Here is a 15,687-nt window from a genome sequence, read left to right as displayed (position 1 = left end):
GAGCAAGAGGCACTGTGAACTCAGTAGTGTTCATATACTGAGGCATTCATACGTGAGCTTTTCTAAAGTCCTTCCGAAGTTATAAAAAACTGGCTATGCGAAATGTAATACCCGTTTTTCTTGATAGGATTCTGTTTTGTAGCCAGTCGCGCCGGCTGGGCGTAGATTCTTGCTCACGCAACCGTCAGTAAGGTGTGATTAACGCCATTTACATGAGTATCCGTCACTCACAGCCTGTTCGGCACAGTTATTTTTGTAATTTAACAACGGGATAATAAGCCAATTAAGCAACGATCCATTCTAGTCTGCGGATCATCTATGACTGTTGGTAGCTGTGTCGTGTAAGCTGCATAACTGATGCTGGGTACCTTCGTTTTATTTCAAAGACATTGCAGTGTAAATCTTATGTTAACAAAGAAGGACGACATTGGTTGGACTACCTTTCTCAATCAATTTAGTAATTAGTAAAATTTTCACCTTTATGTTATCGACTTATTTTGCAACGGTCGCACCTATTTTTCATGTACGAGCCCCAATAAAGAAAAATGCGCTTCGCAAAATTATGTTTAATGGCGTACTGGAATAACAGGGAGCGCCGTCGCTACCGATGAAGTCAAGCTCAAAAGAGTGGAATCTTGCAACTTCAAACGAGGCAGCGCGTACGCGGATTCCAGGAGGAATCCCATCACCAGTTACACTGGTGAGCCAGCACATTCCAAAAAGAGCCGATATCACAAGTAACCGTAGCCTCTAATGTCACTATTTTTTAACACTAATCCTTTTTGACAGAGCAAGTTCGCGCAGTGGTGGGGTACTGGGCTAGCAGTCGGGAGAACGGCGGTTCAAGTCCCCGTCCCAAAATCTAGACTCAGGTTTCCCGTGGTTTCCCTAAGTCGCTCTGTCCTGTACGACCTCGTCCACAACTGGTCCTTCTTATTCTTGCGTTAATGCGTTGTATGGACCAAGTTTCAACTTCTGTTCTTAATTCTTGGTTGTTCTTTCCTTTTCTTCCAGTATCCCTTCATTATTCCACCAAGTTTCCTTTTCCCGTCTTTAGGCCGCTGTGTGTCAGATTTCTTTTCCCTCTTGATTCATATACTTCCGGTTTTAAAACTTTTCCCCTAAAAATCTGTCTTTCGAAAACTTGTTCTTCTACTATATTATTCCTTTCCAAGTCTTTCCTAACCTCCTCTATCCGGTTGGTTGTTAATTTCTTCACCATAAGAAACCTGAAGATGTGCTTAGCGAGTGTATAGTCATCCATTCTCGAAATATGTCCAAAAATAGCAATATCCTCTTTGTAACTGTTTCTAAGCTGTTTTCTATCTTGTGATAAAATTCATTGTTGCTCTTATGCTATACGCTTTTTCCCTCTTGTTTGTCCTTTCCCCTACAGGAAATTTCTATAAACCGTTTTCTTGAATAGTCTCACCCAAATATTTGAACATTTTACCTTTTTTTATTTGTCCAATACCAGTTATTAAACGTTTTGGATCACTTTATATTTGTTGTGCAACGGCCTTGCCACAGTGGATACACCGGTTCCCGTCAGATTACCGAAGTTAAGCGCTATCGGGCGTGGCCGGCACTTGGATGGGTGACCATCTGTGCTGCCATGCGCTGTTGCCATTTTTCGGGGTGCACTCAGCCTCGTGATGCCAATTGAGGAGCTTCTCAACCAAATAGTAGCGGCTCCGGTCAAAGAAAACCATCGTAACGACCGGAAGAGCGGTGTGCTCACCACACGCCCCTCCTATCTGCATCCTTAGTGAGGATGACACGGCGGTCGGATGGTCCCGCTGGACCACTTGTGGCCTGAAGACGGAGTGCTTCTTTTCTACATTTGTTGTAAATTACGTTTTCTCTGGAGAGATTCTAATGACTTGTCGTGTTGACTGACTCTTCCAGAACATTGGTCTGCATTGCTGCCTCTTTCAGGGTTTTAGAAGAGATTGCAAAATCATTCGCAATACTAGACCATTTGTTGCAAAGTCTACGTTCTCTCTCTCTCTAGCACAGGCGGTCATATTTTGGACTTTTCAGTTTTTCTTTTCAAATTCTTGCAGTTTTCTCCATAACACGGTTGAAAAAAAGTGGAGATAAACCATCGTCTTGCCTAACACGTGTTTTCATTTTGAAAGATCGAAGTATATCTCACATAAATTTTGCTTTTATGATTGTGTCTTTCAGAGTTTCTCGGGTTAGGTTACTTTTTATTTATTTACTTACTTATCAGAAGTGAACACAATAGTTTACAGAATGATGATTACAAAACTGAAAAACTGAATAAAACACGAAAAGTTATGAGACATGACGAACTCGTAAAACATTAGAGAAAACAGGTACATCCTACTAAGAACAGCTCCTATATAGGATTGGAATTTTCTACAAGAAAAGGCTTTAACTTTGATTTGAATAATCGACGTTTATTACTCCATTTTGTTTTTCAGTTGCGCTAGGAATCTATTGAAACTGAAACCTGCTCACTAGGACACACGTTCCTGTACAATGCGTAAGCAAATGTTATCCATGTGCAAATCCCTTTTCCGTCTAGTGTCCGCACAATAAATGTTGTACTTTCTTATGAATGAGGCAAAATTGTGCGCAAGAAAGCCCATGATGGAGTGAGTGTACAGGGATGGCAGGAAACTCTGAGGCGTCTGTAAAACCGCCTCCCTCTTCCTTCTTTTCCAGAATTTTTCCATCTTATACACTATTTTCGTAATTTCTATTACTTATCGTTTCAAGGAGCATCGAATCCCTTGCAAATGAACTCGTAAGAGGAAAGTACGTACAGTAGCACTGCAGTGCACAGACAGTTTTTTACAAAAATTTTTGTCATCTGTGGAGTCTCGCTGTTCGAAAAAGTAGTGCTGTAGATTCCGAGACATTAGTACTAATTACTAGCAGTGAGACTTGCAGCAGCCAGAACGTAAAGTTCATCGACTTCAGGTAGTTTACTTTTTCATGTGTTTCTGTTTTGTGGTAAACACTGCCTGGTTTTTATCTTAATTCGTCTACCTGTTATTGTGTTTGTAAGGGCTGGGCTCACGAGTAGATAAGACTAAAAGTTGCGGCCGCTGGGTGATCGTGATGGAGCAGTTGGTTGCTGTTCGCCAGTGGCTGCGCTGGCAGGTGTCGACCAGCTTGAAAGAGCCGCTGTGTATTTCGGCGGTGGTGGAATGAGGGGTGGTCTCGTGTTGCAGGCGAGGGACCACCTAGTGGAGGTAGACGGGTCGTGGCCAGGTCTGGAGCAGTTCTGCGAGGAATGTCGTGTCAGGCTAATGGCCGAATGAGATGCAGCCGTAAAGCCCTGTCCGAAAGAAAGAAAATGTGGGGTTCTCAGTTGTACATAAGCGGAGACAAATGGTTGCACTCGGCTGCAGATCGTCGCTGACGTCAGCATCAGCGACATCTGCCCCCTTGGTCTGATAACTTTCTCAGCTGTGGACTATCAGATCGGAGACCATGGCTGCGGTTACCCTTGACGCTGCATCACAGACAGTAGCGCCGCGATGGTGTATTCAACGACGAACCTGGGTGCACGAATGGCAAAACGTCATTTTTTCGGATGAATCCAGGTTCTGTTTACAGCATCATGATGGTCGCATCCGTGTTTGGCGGCATCGCGGTGAACGCACATTGGAAGGGTGTATTCGCCATCGCCATACTGGCGTATCATCCGACGTGATGGTAAGGTGTGCCATTGGTTACACGTGTCGGTCACCTCTTGTTCGCATTGACAGCACTTTGAACAGTGGACATTACATTTCAGATTGACCCGTGGCTCTACCCTTCATTCGATCCCTGCGAAACCCTACATTTCAGCAGGATAATGGACGACCGCATGTTGCAGGTCCTGTACGGGATATAGAAAATGTTCGACTGCTGCCCTGGCCAGCACATTCTCCAGATTTCTCACCAATTGAAAACGTCTGGTCAATGGTGGCCGAGCAACTGGCTCGTCACAATACCCCAGTCACTACTCTTGATGAACTGTGGTATCGTGTTGAAGCTGCATGGGCAGCTGTACCTGTACACGCCATCCAGGCTCTGTATGACTCAATGCCCAGATGTATAAAGGCCGTTATTACGGCCAGAGGTGGTTGTTCTGGGTACTCATTTCTCAGGATCTACGCACCGAAATTGTGTGAAATTGTAATCACAAAATTGGCTCTGAGCACTATGGGACTTAACATCTTAGGTCATCAGTCCCCTAGAACTTAGAACTACTTAAACCTAAGTAACCTAAGGACATCACACACATCCATGCCAGAGGCAGGATTCGAACTTGCGACCGTAGCAGTCCAGCGGTTCCGGATTGCAGCGCCTAGAACCGCACGGTCACCGCGGCCGGCTTGTAATGACATGTCAGTTCTAGTATAATATATGAATACCCGTTTATCATTGCATTTCTTCTTGGTGTAGCAATTTTAATGGCCAGTAGTGTACCTTTTTCCAGTAGTAAACATCTTTTAAATTAATTACCAGGAAGGGAAGGCATAAACGTAATGGCTTAATGTCCTGAATCCATTGAGGAAATTAAGGACGCAGAATTGGTTCATCAGGATGAGGATGTCGGAAGTAATCAGCAGCGGTCCTGTTGAGGGCATCTTACAGCATTCACCTGAGACGCTATGGGAGACCTTCAAAGAGCTTGATACGGGTTGAGGAAACTGATCCATTCTGCTCCCAATAGAGCGTCCACTGTCTTGAGCACTGCATCACGAAGCTAGATGTTACCTGTCCAGTACGTATCCTGTGCCTCAGTCATCGTGCCACTCCATGCGGGAAAGTAAGGGTGTCAGAGAAGCTTAAAAACTAAGTAACCACTTCTGGAAACAGTTACTTTATCGTTTTGTCTTAGATTTCTAAAACCTGTCGTCACAATGTGCCACCTTGTAATATACCTATGTATTCTTAACAGGAGCAGTAGCAAATTTATTTAAAAAAATTAAGTGGACTGATCAAGCACCTGAACATCAGGCCCCAGGGGTCGAAGTGCATCGTGTACTGAAATAAAAATCACGATTTATGGCTGAAAACGGTTTGTTTTGCGAAGTAATACAGTCACGACAGCAACACTCATAACAATGGACGAAATTAAGACTGATTGTTTGTTCGTTCCAAATATCCTCTCCCCCTTTCTCAATGGATTGCACCATTTTGTTTGGATCCTACGATACTGTGCCGCGAGGATTTCTATGCTTAGCAGAACCGCAGACATATCCATCTAAACAAACAAAAAAATTGTTCCGTTATGTAATTTCTTTTCGAGATCACAAAGCTTTATGACTACCCCTCGTACTGGAAACGTAAGTGGTCGCACTACGATTCCTTGCGGCACAGCACTTTTTCCCGTTTCTGTTGAATGTGGGCCACCCAGCACAACTCACTACTTTCTGCTTCTCAAAAATTCACATGTTTTTGATTGTACGTAGTAATGTCGTACCTTGCTTACTACCAGCTCACAATTCGGTAGACTGTCGTTCGCCTTACGAAAATACAGGAAGACAGAATCTACCGATACACAAGCATCTACTGTTTGCATCATACCATGTATGCATAAAGCAAAGCGTTTCCCAACAGCGGTTTTTCCTGCAACCGCGCTGATTCTTTGAGGGATATTTTTGTCTTAACGAGTGTCAAATAGTCCGAGGTTGGAGTACGCTGTAGGATCTTGCGGTGGTCGGATCCCACAACATTCATCAGTTTCTGAATCCTAAGACACCAATCTATCAGTCTCCGACTTCCTTCTGAGGTACTCTTATGGGATGCCTGCTCACTCGTATACGATGCAACAATCATCCCGAACGTCTGTCTAGACGACTCAAGACGAGCCTGTTCATCCCACACTTCAGCCTTTGGACAGAGCGTCTATCTCAGGGCTTATCGATGACATTCCTTGATTTAGATTATGAGTGGTGCACATTTCTACACAAAAACACGGCGGCGTTGACAATGAGACGACGATGTAAGCAGACATGGCGATATGCTTAGCACTGATAATGCCACGTTGTTGCGATGACAGCCGTTACCAGGATTGATTCTGCCCTAGCAAACTTCAGAATGACCCGTAACTGTAAAATCTCAAGCCTGTATGAAGTCAAAGTGTGTGGCTAACGTCGCCTCAGAGAAGAAGTTGACGCCTCTTATAAATTCACTTTTCTTATTAGCGCACGCAACTGAAAGTCGTTGTTGACTGTCACGCTCTTCCATGCCTCTATGTAAGATAGAAGTTAAGTGGTACTAAATGCTTGAACAAATTGGTGAGACAGCCACGACGCAGTTACAACCCACATATGGTGAATCTGCGATGTACTTGCAAGCAGACGGGTTAAGGAAGCATCATTTGTATTGTGACGACGTATTCGTCGTTTTGGGTAATATGTAATTAGACTGTGTACCTATGGAGAGTCGTCTCAGCTGAGCGACTGGGTACGCGATTTCCTCTCGCAAAAGTCAGGATTCATAGTAACTGAAGACAAGTCATTTACACTACTGGCCATTAAAATTGCTACACCACGAAGATGACGTGCTACAGACGCGAAATTTAAGTGACAGGAAGAAGATGCTGTGATACGCAAATGATTAGCTTTTCAGAGCATTCACACAAGGCTGGCGCCGGTGGCGACACCTACAACGTGCTGATATGAGGAAAGTTTCCAACCGATTTCTCATACGCAAACAGCAGTTGACCGGCGTTGCCTGGTCAAACGTTGTTGTGAAGCCTCGTGAAAGGAGGAGAAATGCGTACCATCACGTTTCCGACTTTGATAAAGGTCGGATTGTAATCGCGATTGCGGTTTATCGTATTGCGACATTGCTGCTCGCGTTGGTAGAGATCCAATGACTGTTTGCAGAATATGGAATCGGTGGGTTCAGGAGGGTAATACAGAACGCCGTGCTGGATCCCAACGGACTCGTATCACTAGCAGTCGAGATGACAGGCATCTTATCCGCATGGCTGTAACGGATCGTGCAGCCACGTCTCGATCCCTGAGTCAACAGATGGGACGTTTGCAAGACAACAACCATCTGTACGAACAGTTCGACGACGTTTGCAGCAGCATGGACTGTCAGCTCGGTTACCCATGACGCTGCATCACAGACAGAAGCGCCTGCGACGGTGTACTCAACGACGAACTGGGTGCACGAATGGCAAAACGTCATTTTTTCGGATGAATCCGCGTTCTGTTTACAGCATCATGATGGTCGCATCCGTGTTTGGCGACATCGCGGTGACCGCACATTGGAAGGGTGTATTCGTCATCGCCATACTGGCGTATCATCCGACGTGATGGTAAGGTGTGCCATTGGTTACACGTCTCGGTCACCTCTTGTTCGCATTGACAGCACTTTGAACAGTGGACGTTACATTTCAGATGTGTTACGACCCGTGGCTCTAGCCTTCATTCGATCCCTGCGAAACCCTACATTTCAGCAGGATAATGCACGACCGCATGTTGCAGGTCCTGTGCGGGATATAGAAAATGTTCGACTGCTGCCCTGGCCAGCACATTCTCCAGATCTCTCACCAAATGAAAACGTCTGGTCAATGGTGGCAGAGCAACTGTCTCGTCACAATACGCCAGTCACTACTCTTGATGAACTGTGGTATCGTATTGAAACGGCATGGGCAGCTGTACCTGTACACGCCATCCAAGCTCTGTTTGACTCAATGCCCAGGCCTATCAAGGTCGTTATTATGGCCAGAGGTGGTTGTTCTGGGTAGTGATTTCTCAGGATCTATGCACCCAAATTGCTTGAAAATGTAATCGCATGTCAGTTCTAGTACAATATATTTGTCCAATGAATACCCGTTTATTTCTCCTTGGTGTAGCAATTTTAATGGCCAGTAGTGTATATACGTAAAATTTCCATTACGTTATAATTCACACAAATTTAAAGGTTTCCATGCTACTAAATGTGCAGGGATTACAACTAACAAAAATTGCTACCAAGGGTGCCACGTTTGTTGGGTGCAGGTTAGAGTATAAAGTGAAACTGTAAAGTAAACATTTTCGCATTTCAGCTTCTGAGATAATGGAAATTATTGGTTCAAATGGCTTTGAGCACTTTGGTACTGAACTGTTCCGAGCGCAAAAAATTCGTCCTGTCCAAGAGAAACCCTAATTCGGTCCTAATTAACACAGATTTTTGATGTGCTTAGAGATATTATAGAAAACTATGTGATACATCTATATCCATACTCTGCAAACGATTGTGAAGCTTATGGTAGAGGATACTTGTTGTAGTATCAGTTATTGGGGCACTTTCCCGATCCATTCATCCATGGTGTGGGGGAAGACTCGTTGCTGTTAAGACCTTGGTCACGCTGCAATTAGTCATTTTTGTCTTCGCTATCCTTAAGCGATACGTAGAGAGTTGTAATACAGCGTGCTTGTGATTAAAATTGGTTCAAATGGCTCTGAGCACTATGGGACTTAACATCTGAGGTCATCAATCCCCTAGAACTTAGAACTAATTAAACCTAACTAACCTGAGGACATCACACACATCCATTCCCGAGGTAGGATTCGAACCTGCGACCGTAGCGGTCACTCGGTTCCATACAGAAGCGCCTAGAACCGCACGGCCACACTGGCCGGCTGGAAATTATTCCTGCAGTTAATATAGCACCATATAGTTTCGGCCATAAGGTAGTCCATGAGACTTTGATGGGTTATAATTTTCTTAGAACGATTAGATCAATCGCTGGAAGCATAATTTCTACAATCATCTGTTTCCTGAACGAAATGAGACACTTCTGCCGCTTTATCCGAGCTGTTTAGACGCAAGAAAAGAGCAAGCTCCTAGTACGGTTTATAATTACCGATTGTACTGTTAATCCATAACTGTGAATGATCTGCTGCAATGTATATGAAATACAGGTCAGACCATTACTTAAATAAACGAGCGAATTATTTAAACAGCTGTTATCTAAGAGCCGGCCGCGCTGCTGCTGCGGTCGCAGGTTCGAATCCTGCCTCGAGCATGGATGTGTGTGATGTCCTTAGGTTAGTTAGGTTTAAGTAGTTCTAAGTCTACGGAACTGATGACCTCAGATGTTAAGTCCCTTAGTGCTTAGAGCCATTTGAATCGTTTTTATTATCTAAGACGTTACTAGGAAAAAAACGAAAAGAAGACGGTGTGCAACAGCAGTATATGGTTTCTGCATAAGAACCTGAATTTGATACTTCCATGAAAGCTTTTTATCTTTTTTCAATCCTAAGAATTTAAAATGTTCGTTTGCATTGATCTTTTAATTACCATGTGACAATACCACTGCGCTTCTATAGAAGTTCCGTGAGAGAAAATGACTACACCGCGTTTTGTTGCAGTTAAACGTCAATTCGTTTTCTTTAACCCACGAGCTAATGTCGTTCATTTCCCTGATCGCTAAATTCCCTACATAAATTAGTTCCTAATGTCATCTACCCATTTTAATCTATACCTCGACAGCCATAGTCCAGCTGTTACATCAGACGGCACCGCAATCTCGTGACACTGAACTTATCTACGTATTCTCTGTGACGACGAAAACACTCTCTCTCCAATTGTCCTTGTTTCCATTAAATCCAGTCATTTGTTACAGTGCACTGATTCCGCGATATGCCTGTGTCTCACTGACTGACTTACTAACCAAAGAAAAACACGGAACCAAATTTGAAAACAATATTATAGAAGCATTTTTTTCGATGTCAAGTAGCACAGCGGGCTGTTTGAGATCCGGCACATCGAGGAGTCGCGGTTCTCTTCAGCCGAAAGCACCGGCGGACTGGGGCTCGTCCAGAGGGATTCCCAATTGCGAATACTTGTGAAGGGCTTCCACCTCCGATATTCGTTTGATGACCAAGCGCATTCCCCCAGAAACTTTGGTCGAAGCCGAGAGATTGCTGCTATTTTCGTTCTGGGACAATGTTATCAACCGTTGCAAACAAAAAAAATTGTGTGTGTGTGTTTGTCTGTGTGTGTTTGTGTGTGTGTGTATGTGTCTATGAGTATCAGAGCACGTCTGTTGCCAGTATTGTAGAAGGAGAAGAGGAAATGCATGAGGACGATGAAGATATGATACGGCAATAAGAATTCTCGGTGCACAGAAAGACTAAGAATTCGACAATACACTGAAAGACGAAAACAGGCACCTGGTGTAGACGACATTCCTTCAGAATTATTCGGAGAGCTGGGAGAGCCAGCCAAGGCAAAACTATTCCACCTGGTGCGCAGTATCTATCAGACAGGCCAAATACCTTTAGACTCCAAGAAGAACGAAGTAATTCCATTTTCATAAAAAGACTGACGCTGACACGTGTGAACATTACCGAACCATCAGTTTAATAAGTCAAAGGTATTAAATACTGACATGAATATTTTCGAAGAATGAAAAAAAATCTGTTAAAGTCTTATATCTCGGAATTTCAGTTTGGATTCCAAAAAATGGTTGAAATGGTTCTGAGCACTATGGGACTCAACTGCTGTGGTTATTAGTCCCCTAGAACTTAGAACTACTTAAACCTAACTAACCTAAGGACATCACACACATCCATGCCCGAGGCAGGATTCGAACCTGCGACCGTAGCAGTCCCACGGTTCCGGACTGCGCGCCTAGAACCGCGAGACCACCGCGGCCGGCAGTTTGGATTCCAGAAAAATGAAGGAACACGCGAGGCAATATTGACCTTAGGAACTATCTTAGAAGACAGATTAACAAAGACAGAACTACTTTCATAGCAGTTGTGGTTAGAGAAAGTTTTTGACAATGCTGAATGGAATGCACTCTTTGAAATTCTGAAGGCAGCAGGGATAAAATACAGAGCGCGAAATGTTATTTACAACTTCTACAGAAACCAGACTGCAGTGGCAATGAGTCGAAGGATGTAAAAGGGCAGCAGTGGCTGAGGCGGGAGAGAGACGGGGTCAATGCCTACCCCTAATGTCATTCAGTCTGTACACAAAGAAATCTGTAAAAAAGCAGAAATTTGGAATGGAAATTAAAGTCCAGGGGAAAAAATAAAAATTTTGAGATTTACTGATGACGTTGTAAATCTTTAGCGGCAATAAAAATGGACTTGGAAGAGAACTTGAATCGAATGCAAGGGTCTTGAAAAGAGGTTATAAGATGAACATCACCATAAGTTAAATGAGGGTAATGGAATGTAGTCAAATTAATCAGGCGATGCAGAGGGAATTAGATTACGAAGTAACTGACAGTGGCCGAACTTTAGACGATATAAAATGCAAGCTGTCAAAATCAAGAGAGCCAGTGTGTGAATCGGAAACTCAAAGAAGCTACGATCCACCTCGAAAATGTCCTCCGCAGATGGAAGTGAAACATCGGGTTTTAATTTGAAATCCATCCGACCACGGCATAATAGCCCCGAATATTTTATTACTTGTGACATTTCTGGCCGTGAAAGTTTACATTTGGCAATTAAGTTTTACAGTATCAAGAAAAGCAATTTTGAAAAAGGGAAATTTCTTTACATCGACTCTAAATTTTAAGTTTGGGTAATATTTTCTGAAGGCAATTGTCTGGAGTGTAGCGTGGTACAGAAGTGAAAAACAGTCCATAAGCAGGTCACACAAGAAGAGAAGCTTTTCGAAATGTGGTGGTAGTGAAGAATGCTGAAGATCTGATGGATAGATCTAAAAACTAATGGGTAGATACTGAATCGAATTGAGCAGAAAAGAAAATTATGCTGACATGAAGAGAGTTGCACAGAACACATTGGCGTCCAGAGCTGCATCAAATCAGTCTTCGAACTGAAGACCAAAACAATAATAATCAAAGGGACCTATAGCGTCGTTACGTGACTGCACACGAAGTATGGATACACCTTACTTTTTGGACACAAAACCGTGGTTACAACCTTTAGTAGGTGATGGTGAAGTCTGCTAACAAAAGTGATACTATTAATTGGCAGGAAAAGTGATGAACACCAGCTTTTCGGACCACGAGTGTGGCTCTTACTGCGCATATTGTGAGCCACTTCGATGTTGAGTTGAAAAAGATGTAAGAAGATACGGGCATATATATATATAGATCTACACTCCAGGTTCATGTTATTCTGTTTCCCAACACCGGAAAACCGGTTCAGAGGGAACAAATATTTGTAGAATGAAAAAGTCATCTGCACTGTAAGGGGTTTTAAACTGACTCGCATACAAATTTAATTTAAGATAGAAAAAACATTGGGAATTCGTTTGAAAAATGCAATTAACTCAATGGAGGTAGCACCAAGAAATTTTTAGAAATGTAAGTGCTGCTGCTGGTCGAAGGCGTCCCACTTGATAATACAGCACTTGCGTCTAGAAGACTTACAGTTTTTCTGAAGTTGTGACCCATTTTTTTAGAAGATAACTGAAAAATTCAGTTTTAGAAAAGGAAGTTGCATGTGCACTCGGTGGCAAATGGTCGGCATCATGCCAAATTTTCTTTTCTCCATGTTATTCCCAATTATAAATTTACCGTTTTATAGTCTATTGTTGGTGCATAAGAACAGGAAGCGACTTATGGCATTTTTATGGATCCCGGCAGCAGTGAAACTACTGACGCAGCAGTAGCGGGCAGTCTGGCCAACTATCTCGTGGCTATCGACAGTTGTAGCTTCGAATGCTAGCCTGATTCACAGCTTTCTCGATAGCGTACTATATGCTATACGTAGGGGCTTCAGAATGTAAGTTCATACGTCGTCACACGCTAAGACCATTGCTCAACCCGAGTGGCACATTGTCAGAAGACATTAAGTTTTCTGCCTTTCCCGCAGACACATTTCTGCTGCAGTACTGATAACAGGTGCATCACAGTGAGTGAATGAAGAGGCGTGGCAACTGGAAATTTATTACAAAGTCGAAGTCCGTGAGCAAAACGTTTAAATTTCACACAGATTCACCGTGAAATTTTGACAGTATATGGACCAAATGCGATGCAGTATCCAGACGATGTGAAACAGTGCCAAAAATTCAACCAAGTCCACACTGTCGCTGGTGATGCTGAGATGGAAGGAAGGACACAGACATCGTCCACAGAGGACAATGCGCAGACAATGGAGAAAAAAACATGTGTGTGGCTGATCGGTGGAGAGGAGAGGGGAGGGGGCGGGGGGAAGAAAGCAGTTTTTCCTACGACGTGGACGTTCACACAGCAGCGTACGAACGCCTCCAAGACCATGGAGCAGCTTCTGTCTTGTTTTACACAGGCTTGATGACTATGTTCAAAGTGGTGTCATGTATCTGTGTGACTTTGATGTGCCGCATTCGATAAAAGTTACTTGGCTGTTCATAAAAACGTATAGCTTAAATTTGGAAGTTCCCTCACGAGGGCTTGCTCATTAAATTACCTCGCAGTTCAATAACCATTTTGAGGTGTTGGCCTTGGTGGAATGGCTACAGACGGAATATCTAATGCAAGATAAAAACAAAAACAAACAAACACCTTCCCTACCAGATCTTGGAGGACCAACGGTACCAACCGACCGCCGTGTCATCCTCAGCCTAAGGCGTCACCAAATGTGGGTACGGAGGGGCATGCGGTCAGCACACAGCTCTCTCGGCCGTTGTCAGTTTTCGTGATCGGTAAAGGGAAACACAGAAAAGCTAAAAAAGGACGATATGCTGTTGACAGTTTCTGGAACTCACAGTTCCGTCAGACAGGCAGAGATTGCAGATAAAAAATAAAAAAAATTAAATAAAGCCATTAGAAGAGATAAAATGGAACTCCTGTAATAAGAAAAGTACATTAAGACTATGTGTATTAACCGTGAGTCACGATGTCTAACCTGGAACATGAGCCGGCCGGTGTGGCCGTGCGGTTAAAGGCGCTTCAGTCTGGAACCGCGTGACCGCTACGGTCGCAGGTTCGAATCCTGCCTCGGGCATGGATGTGTGTGATGTCCTTAGGTTAGTTAGGTTTAATTAGTTCTAAGTTCTAGGCGACTGATGACCTCAGAAGTTAAGTCGCATAGTGCTCAGAGCCATTTGAACCATTTGAACCTGGAACATGCGTAGTAACGGGACACTTCTCAGAGCTGCAGCAGTCAGTAGAATGCAATGCGTGCCCAGCGGCGCCTGTCTGTGCCGGGTTACCAGCGACTGCAGAACCCTCGTTCGCTACCGCCTCTTGTAGCGAAGTAGGAGGGGCCATCTGCGCCTGCGCGGATCAACTCCCTTCGCGGCGGCGGTGCCCGCTGACTCGCGGCGTAGTTATGTGACATAATACCTATTGGTGCCTCGTCAGCTGAACGGCACTTCATCCTGCAGCAGGTACTAATAAGTTTCGACTTCATGGGCGCACGTTTCAATTAGCTGAGCAAAAGATTACACTTTCTTGCACCTCTTCCGAAAACCGCCATTCACGTAAGTAGTCACAGCCTCCTCCAAATACATCGCAATCTCCAGCAACATCTGGACAAGATTACGCAGTGGTGTAATCGATGGAAGATAACGAACAACCCCACAATGTTCCAGGCGATGTATTTTACCCCCAAAATCAAGCTCCCTGATCGTCAACACACCATTGGCAGCAGGAAATTGATTTGGAGGAGTTCTGTAGCATACCTGGGCCTTGAGATTGATCGACGCCTAACGTGGAACAAGCATCTCACCAGTGCAGCAAACAAAGGCTGCGGACTTTTCTGCCGCGCGTGATTAGCCAAGCGGTCTGTGGCGCTGCAGTCATGGACTGTGCGGCTATTCCCGGCGGAGGTTCGAGTCCTCCCTCGGGCGTGGGTGGTTTTTGTCCTTAGGATAATTTAGGTTAAGTAATGTGTAAGCTTAGGGACTGATGACCTTAGCAGTTAAGTCCCATAAGATTTCACACACATTTTAACATTTTTTCGCACCTTTATGTAGGTTGTATCCCCTCCTGAAAGGTGACGGACTAGCAGTTCAGTGCAAACTCCTCGTCTGGAGCCAGCTCGCACTTTCGGTCATCTTGTATGGTTTGCAAGTGATAACTATGACGTCAGACATACCACTAACAAGACTGCAGCGTCTCCAGAACAAAGTTTTCCGTGTCATCTCAGGTGCAGGCGTATCTGTCCCCAACACATATAAGAGACTTTTAGGCCATCCCACCATATAAACACTTTTTCAGGATAAATCCACCAAATTTTACGAAGCAACACAAACTTCGCACCACTTTCTATTCAAAATTTAGGACGAGAACCACCAGAAGCTTCTCACAAACGCCCAAAAGTAACCCTTACGCCACGCTTTAGGGACCAATAACACACACACGCACACACAAAACAACAAGGATAAGCTTACACACTGAAAATAAGCTTACACACTGAAAACACACCACAACCACAATTCCTCATCTTCACGAAATCCCCTAGCGTATTCTGAAGTCAGACGGGTGGTACTACATGCACAACATAGCACAACCATAACCTTCATCTTCCGGAAACGAAACGCAGCAGCCTCGACTGTCTAGACACACCTCTTTGAGTAGGCAGCATTACTATGAATCTGTGCACTTTAAATGTTACAGGGCGTTCAAAATGTAAAGCAAGATTATGGAAAAATAACTATCAAGGGGAGCTTACATCCAGTGTGTCGTCGATTTTGCTGATCTTTCGCACATTTGACGTTGATACGTGGATGTAACAAAAGTTGCTCTAATAGATTCCCCTTGTCACACAGTCTCGATCAATGGAGTTGCAAAGTTTTACCAACCTGTCG

The 15,687-nt window shown here is 44.0% G+C and overlaps 1 protein-coding gene and 1 pseudogene across 2 annotated transcripts in view; one reads left to right on the top strand and one right to left on the bottom strand.

Moving 5' to 3' along the window:
- LOC126234748 (globin C, coelomic-like) overlaps positions 1–14,089 on the bottom strand; it is a 187,206-nt gene extending 173,117 nt beyond the window's left edge. The window contains exon 1 of one of the 2 annotated variants that reach the window (XM_049943494.1): positions 13,996–14,089. In XM_049943494.1, coding sequence (XP_049799451.1) covers positions 13,996–14,004 — 9 coding nt within the window. In that variant the 5' untranslated portion in view covers positions 14,005–14,089. The remainder of the gene's footprint in view (positions 1–13,995) is intronic. The other variant, XM_049943493.1, reaches the window with a different exon arrangement.
- On the top strand, positions 1,512–1,629 carry LOC126237938 (5S ribosomal RNA; annotated as a pseudogene).
- Positions 14,090–15,687: the final 1,598 nt, after the last annotated feature.

This window comes from Schistocerca nitens, chromosome 2, assembly GCF_023898315.1.
Source record: "Schistocerca nitens isolate TAMUIC-IGC-003100 chromosome 2, iqSchNite1.1, whole genome shotgun sequence".
NCBI lineage: Eukaryota > Metazoa > Arthropoda > Insecta > Orthoptera > Acrididae > Schistocerca > Schistocerca nitens.
The sequence above is the reverse complement of the archived record's forward strand: the minus strand, read 5'-3'. Positions and strand labels throughout refer to the sequence as shown.